This window comes from the organism of the source record quoted next, unplaced genomic scaffold (assembly GCF_019419815.1).
Source record: "Pyrus x bretschneideri cultivar Hongxiangsu unplaced genomic scaffold, Pyrus_bretschneideri_v1 Contig35, whole genome shotgun sequence".
Taxonomy (NCBI): domain Eukaryota; kingdom Viridiplantae; phylum Streptophyta; class Magnoliopsida; order Rosales; family Rosaceae; genus Pyrus; species Pyrus x bretschneideri.
Genome location: NW_025999668.1, coordinates 2,168,211 through 2,175,245, shown reverse-complemented (window position 1 = coordinate 2,175,245; position 7,035 = coordinate 2,168,211). Strand labels below are relative to the sequence as shown.

The window sequence follows — 7,035 nt, the reverse complement described above, 5'->3', positions numbered from 1 at the left end:
GGTTCCTTGGTTTGTCTTCTTAATGGTGTAGGCGTTGTAAAGGTGCAGCGACTTGCTTGGTGGAGGCGGCTTTTTCCTTATTTCAGATCTAGGTTTTCAATTGGAGTTTGCTGTGGTCTATCTCTTGTTTGGGCATGTGGTCTTTTTCTTCCTATTCATTGTATTTTCTATTATGTTGGATTGTGTTTTACTTGTTTGTTTTGGGTTGTCCTTCCCTCGTAATAGCCTTCTTTATTAATGGATTTTATAATCTTTGACAAAAAATAATAATAATAATAATAAGTAGGAGTTCTGGATGCATGGGTGAAAACGCAACACCTTATCCACTAGGATATTGGAACACATGTAAAATAACATTAGATATCATGTCATATATATCATTTAACAAAAATACACATCAATAGTCCATAGGAAATAGACATAGCCATCAATATGTACGAAGGTACTCTTACAAACCATGCCGTCCTATAATGCTTCTTGCTTTCCTTTCATGTAGTTGCCTCGACCAAGTAGTAGCCTCCAGCAATCGATGTCTCTTGCAAATAAATGTATCCTTAATGTTCAAACACAATCGAACCAAAGCAATCGTTTCCTTCATAGGCCATAACCAAAGGCTAATATAAAGTCTGAAATGAGAAATTTTTTTGCAACATATATATGGGTATGGTTGTGTTGAGGATGAAAGATTGCTTGAAGGCATGTTTAAATACGCTATATCTAGCATGCAAAGGGATATGCGAATGAGCCATAGGATATAATAAAACCTACCCTTACGCCTATTGTTTGTCAAAATTTGTAGAGAATTTTGTAGGGTAGTTAGTCCCCCAAAACTTTAGAACTTGTCCTCTATTTATAAAGGAACTTGTGTTTGTTTCTGACATGGTTTAGCAACCTATAGGATGATATGGGCTGAGATATGGGGTGACTGATACCTATACTGTCAGTTTTCAGTTTTCCTTTTTCCGTGGGATTCATTATTAAGCCTAATCCCCTAATTTGAGGAAGATTGACAGCTAGTTAACTTGTTGACAGTTGTGTGCTAGTTGCTTGCTGCACTCCCTTAATTTAAGGAGTGACAGCTTTAGGGTTTATCCGATTAGTAGAGTTTGTTAAGGGAAGGTTGCTTGTAACCATCTCCCCCATTTTATATATACCTTCTTGTACATTCATTCAATCTATGAAACATACATTTAAATCAACGTAAATTCCCATATGGTATCAGAGCAGTGTCATCCTTGACATGTCTCCGCCAAATTCTTTTCCGCTGTTGTTCATCTCTAATCTTCTTCCATGGCTGAAGAAAGCTCAGTGCATTTGGAAGGCGATAGCTCTCATGTTTTCCTTTCAAATTTGTCTGATGTGGACGTCAACACAAACCTGCATCCTTTTTCAGTATTACTAAACGAGTTCAACTATTTACCCTTAGTCTAGGGCAGTCTCCCTTATGTTGGGAGGCAAAGGAAAACTAGGGTTCATCAATGGAAGTAACGAGGCACCAGAAACTAAGTTTGCAACATATGAGGCTTGGTTATACAAAAACCAACAGGTTATGTTGATGCTTCTTAATTCAATTGCGAAACACATTGCTGAAATCTTCAGCTATTCCGCGTCTTCACACGATTTATGGAAATCTATGAAGGACATGTATGGGAATCAAAATAATTATGCTCGAGTATTCCAGCTAAAGAGAGACATTGCCAGTCTCCAACAAGATGAAGAAACCTTTGTGCAGCACTTGGGAAGCCTCAAGACTATGTGGAATGAGTTAGATGTCTATCTACCTCATACCATTGATGTTGCAGTTCTGCTGAAAAGGGTTGAAGAAGACAAGATATATCAGTTGCTTGCTAACTTGAGCTCGGATTATAAGGATCTCAGGAGCCACATTCTAATGAATGTCAAACTTCCTTCCTTCAAAATAGTATGTGCCACTATTCAATGTGAAAAAGGGCAAAAATCCACACTTGAAGTGCAGTTACTATAATGCAGTAAGTCACGTTAAGGGAAAGTGCTGGATTCTTGATGATCACATATTTAACTATTTATTTACTCCAAAAGTTACATTTTCTTATGATAAGTTGGATGAAAATGAAAGGAATTTCAGAGATTTGTGCCTTTATGACTAGATTAATAGTAAGGCAACATTCCTAAGACTTTTTCTAATTTTTAGTCAAAGTGGAAGTTGTTGGAGCTTTTGCTCTTTTGGATTCATATGTAGGCATTATTTAAATTCATCTTACTTTCAAAAAATTTATGTAGGGTCTACATGGTAAAAGCTGGCAATATTTCTTTGGAGAAAAAGATGGACCATTTTGTTTTGCTTCCACGTGGCCACTTCAATACCTAAAGGCATCAAACTTCAATTGACCTCTCTCAAAAGGTAATTGAAAGGCTTGCGATTTGTCCCAATTTCTAGGAGCAAGACGAGAGTCGCTTAAGCACTTTTCCCCTCTCCCTCGCGTCAAAATTCCTACTTCTGATTCAAAACCAACGGATCCAATCAACCTTTCCCTCCTCAAGAGAGTACTTCCTCCACCAAATTTTTTGTCAATGGATCTTTGCGAGAAGATGAATCTATAGCATTGGGTTGATTATCTTAACTTTTGGAGTTTGGGCAATTTTTGAAAAATGGCAAAGAAGACTTGGAAAGTGAAATTCGAGTTGCACAGTTGCGGGATAAGGAAAAGGAAAGCAAAGTGAAATTCGAGTTTGATTTTCTTGTGGTATGTGTTCTCTTTTGTTATTGGTTTTGGTTGTTATTGGTTTTGGAGTGAAGGCATCGAAGAGAGAGACTTGGTTGTTGCATAAATGGATTTATTTATGGCAATGAAAGAGTTGTTGAAAGGAAGGGGGAAGACAATTGCAATAGAGCACAAGGATTTTTCAGTGTTTTTCTAAACTCAGTTTTCTTCTCATTTTTATTATGAATTCAATAATATTTTCGATTATGTTTCGGAACTAATTTTTCTTAGCTAGGGCTACGATGTAGCCATGACTATGAATGGTTATATTCTCTAGTGAATTATTTCAAGTTTTCAATTTCATCGAGTATCGTTTTCTGTGTTTATATGCTTGGTTTTATTCTTGGTGATTAGCTACCATCTTGACTTTTACTTGGTAAATTTGATGCAAGTTATGTAGATGCCATGTTTTCAATTTGAATGATAGCTTCTTGCAAATAGATACTATGAATTACCTAGTAGTAGATTCCGTACTCTAGGATTTGTGTAGTCCTTATATAAATTTCCACTGATCGTAATGAGTTTCATTATGTTAAACTAATCCAGATGCCATGGATGGTTGCATATTGGGATATACGTAATAGTCTAGATGCCATAGATATTACATGTGTTAGGGAGATTTTACTATCAATGAGAGTGAGTACTTCTTAATAATTCATTGTAGAAAATAAGTTGGGTTGGTTATGGTGAGTTGGATGCTGGTGAGTCGAATGCTCTAGCGTTTTACTCAACTGAATTACAATTTGTGTTCTTGGCTGCCACTTTTTGCATTGTGATCAAACTTTCTTGTTTTAATTTTTTTTTTTTTTACTATTAGTTTCAATTCTCAAATCCATCTTTCATCAATCTTTGTTAAATTTCACTACATTGCAATTGGATTTAAGTTAGTTAACAAGAATTAAATCATTTTCTGAGGTACGATATTAAGTGCTTGCTTTCTATACTATCGAATGATTCATACGCTTGCAAGCATAAAATTTGGAACTAAGTTGGACTAATTTCGGTTAGTTTAAATTTTGCAACAGTTTCTGCATCCCAAATTGAAACCTAAGTTCACCAAGTATCACAAAATGATTCATTCAAATCAGTTCAGCTTGTACAAAACTCAATATACAACCTATCACAGCTCTAGTTCATTCACTAAAGGTATTCAGGACTTCATTTCGAATCCTGTCTTTGCAAGTTACTTGCAGAACAAGGGATGTAGAGAAGATGCAGAGAGCTCACAGGCTACAACTGAAAATCCCATTGCTCTACTGGGACAGCTCGCAGGTTTCCTTGCAAAGCTCCAGGTATTTTTAGTGCATTCTCAACGGCTCTACACACTAGTATTGAACATGATTGTTGGATTATCGACTCAAGAGCCACTGACCATATGACAAACAAAGCCTCCAAGTTACACAGTTTTCAAACTTTGTCAAAACCTTCTCATGTGTCAGTTGCTAATGGAAAAAATGCCATGGTTTTGGGCATGGGAATAGTAAAATTGTTTTTAAACAACCTTGATTCTACTACATTGTTTGTTCCTACCTTTGCTTTTCTTCTGTCAATAGAAAAGATCACTAGAACCGTAAAGTGTCTTGTCACTTTCTCACTAAGCAGTGTTGTGTTTTAGGATTCTCTCACCAAGAAAACGATTGGTGAAGGGTTCTTCCTTAATGGTCTTTACTATCTATGCAAGGAACCTCATATAGGAAAAGCCTTCCAAGTTGATTCAATTCCTTCCAAGGACCAACAAATCAGGCATCAAAGATTAGCCTATCTACCAGAGGCTATTTGCTTAAACCTTTTCCCAAAATGTATCAATCATCTGCAATGTGTGATATATGTCAGTTTACCAAGTTTAATAGACTCCCTTTTAGTTCCTCAATGTATAGGGCTAGCAAACCTTTTGAACTTGTACACTCTGATTTTTGGGGTCCAACTATTGAATCTTTTGATGAATATAAATATTTTGTTATCTTTGTGGATGATTTTTCTAGAACAACATGGCTATATCAGTTAAAATAAAATAAAAAGGTCTTTACTATGTTCAAAGACTTTCATCAACTTGTCATAACTTAATTTCAGTCAACCATTAAGAACCGAAGAACCGATAATGGCACTGAGTTCTTATCCGAGCTCTCCTGGTATTATTCACCAAACAAGTTGTGTGGGAAACCCACAACAAAATGGGATCTCTGAAAGGAAGAACAGGGATTTACTTGAGAAGACCCGTGCATTGATGTTGCATATGAACATACCAAAGAAATTTTGGTCACAAGGCATTCTCACTGCAACCTATTTTAATCAACTGATTACCTAGTCGTGTTTTAGAGTTTAAGTCTCCTTATGAAACTCTTAAAGGAAGGCCTATAACTTTATCACATTTGAGAGTCTTTAGTTGCACTTGCTTTGTTCATGTTTAAGCATTGCACCATGCGAAACTAGATGTTAGGGCTGTAAAGTGTGTCTTCATGGGATATTCATCAACCCAAAAAGGTTACAATGTTTCCATCCTATTACTAACAAGATGTTTGTCTCTAAGGATGTAAAATTTGAGAAAACTGTTCCTTATTTCTCCAATGAGGTTGCTCACTCCTGAGAAGGGGAGCTAATGTGTGATTTATTTCCTTAACTTACGTGCATTGATCACTCAGTGCACTTAGATCCTAAAGCCACTAGCAATCATAGACAAGAAGAGATTGTGAGTGACACTACTCCTATGTCTTCTCAACCTAGAAACCTGGAGGATGATACTGAGTCTACTCAAGATGAAAGCCACGAAGAAGATCCCACTTTAACTTTTCCAAGGCATAATCATGTACGTGCTCGACAACCTCTAGCAAGGCTCCGAGACTATGTCACCTTTGCTTCCAAATACCCCATCACTGAGGTGCTAAATTATAGTCATGTCCACCCCAATCATGCCACATTCCTGGCTGAAATCTTCCATCACATTGAACCATGAACCTTTCAAGAAGCTTAACTAATTCCTGAGTGGAGAATTGCAATGAAGGATGAACTTCATGCCTTGAAGAACAATCAAACATGGAGCATTGTGAAGTTACCACCGAGGAACAAGGCTGTTGGGAGTAGATGGATCTATAAGATAAAGTTCAAGGCTGATGGAGTGTCACGAGGCTAGATTGGTTGCATGCGGTATTACTCAAACGTTTGGAGTATACTACAAAGAGACATTTGCTCTAGTAGCCAAAATGAACTTTGTTATGGTTCTTCTGTCAGTGGTTGTGAATTGTGGCTGGCCATTGTGTCAAATGGATGTTAAAAATGCATTCCTTTATGGGGATTTACGAGAAAAAGTATATATGCAACTTCCACCAGGTTCTTCTCAAGGAAAAAAGCAATCTATGGTTTAAACCAATCTCCACGTGCATGGTATGCCAAGTTAAGTTCAGTGTTGGAAGCTGCTGGTTTTGTTCAAAGTAATGCAGACTCATCCTTGTTCACTCGTAAATGATTAGCTGGTATATTGGTGGTTTTCATCCATTTGGGCAATCTCATCATCACAGGTGAAAATGAAGTGGAAATTGAAGCTTTCAAGAAATCTCTTAATCACACATTTGCCATTAAGGACTTAAGGAAACTAAAATATTTCCTTGGCATTGAAATGGCAACATCGCCAAAGGGTTTATTTTTAAATCAGCGCAAGTATGTTGTGGATCTTGTCATTGAGGCTGAATTACTCGATTGCAATATGGATGGAGAACCTTTTACCGATGCGAGTCATTACCAAAGGTTAGCCTGGTTAGTCAATTCATGCATGCACCATCTGTGAAATATCTTCTCATTGTCAAAAGAATTCTACGCTACCTAAAATGCTCTATTGGTAGAGGTATTCTTATGAAGAACAACCACTCCACTTAGATCAGTGGTTACACCGATGCAGATTGGACCGGGAATGCAATTGATAGGAAGTCTACCACTGGCTATTGTACGTTTGTTAGAGGAACCCTCGTCACATGGAAAAGCAAAAAACAGCAAGTTATTGCACGATCTAGTGTGGAGGCTAAGTATCGTGCAATATCATCGACAACAGGTGAGTTAGTTTAGTTAAAAGGGTTACTTTCAGACTTGGGATTCTCTAGTTCTAACCAATGTTGTTCATGTGTCATCAAGCAGCCATGCATAATGCTGCTAACCCAATTTTCCATGAAATGACCAAACACATTGAGGTGGATTGTCACTACATTAAGGCACAAGTTCAATCCCAAGCTATTCAAACCATCCATACTCGTAGTCATGATCAACTGGTAGATGTGTTCACAAAAGCACTATCTTCAGCTTCTTTTCA

General features: G+C 37.2%; 1 protein-coding gene across 3 annotated transcripts; it reads left to right on the top strand.

The window, feature by feature from the left end:
• Positions 1-2,344: 2,344 nt before the first annotated feature.
• On the top strand, positions 2,345-6,435 carry LOC125480667. Of its 3 annotated transcripts, none has more exons than XM_048591693.1 (3): positions 2,345-2,886; positions 3,767-4,033; positions 4,423-6,435. In XM_048591693.1, exons 1-3 carry the CDS (start codon positions 2,809-2,811, stop codon positions 4,744-4,746), a joined length of 669 nt encoding a protein of 222 aa, XP_048447650.1. In that variant the 5' UTR covers positions 2,345-2,808; the 3' UTR covers positions 4,747-6,435. The 3 variants fall into 3 exon arrangements, with proteins under 3 accessions (XP_048447650.1, XP_048447649.1, XP_048447651.1); XM_048591692.1 differs by having other exon boundaries at positions 2,348-2,886; positions 4,357-6,435; XM_048591694.1 differs by having other exon boundaries at positions 2,351-2,886; positions 4,436-4,714.
• Positions 6,436-7,035: the final 600 nt, after the last annotated feature.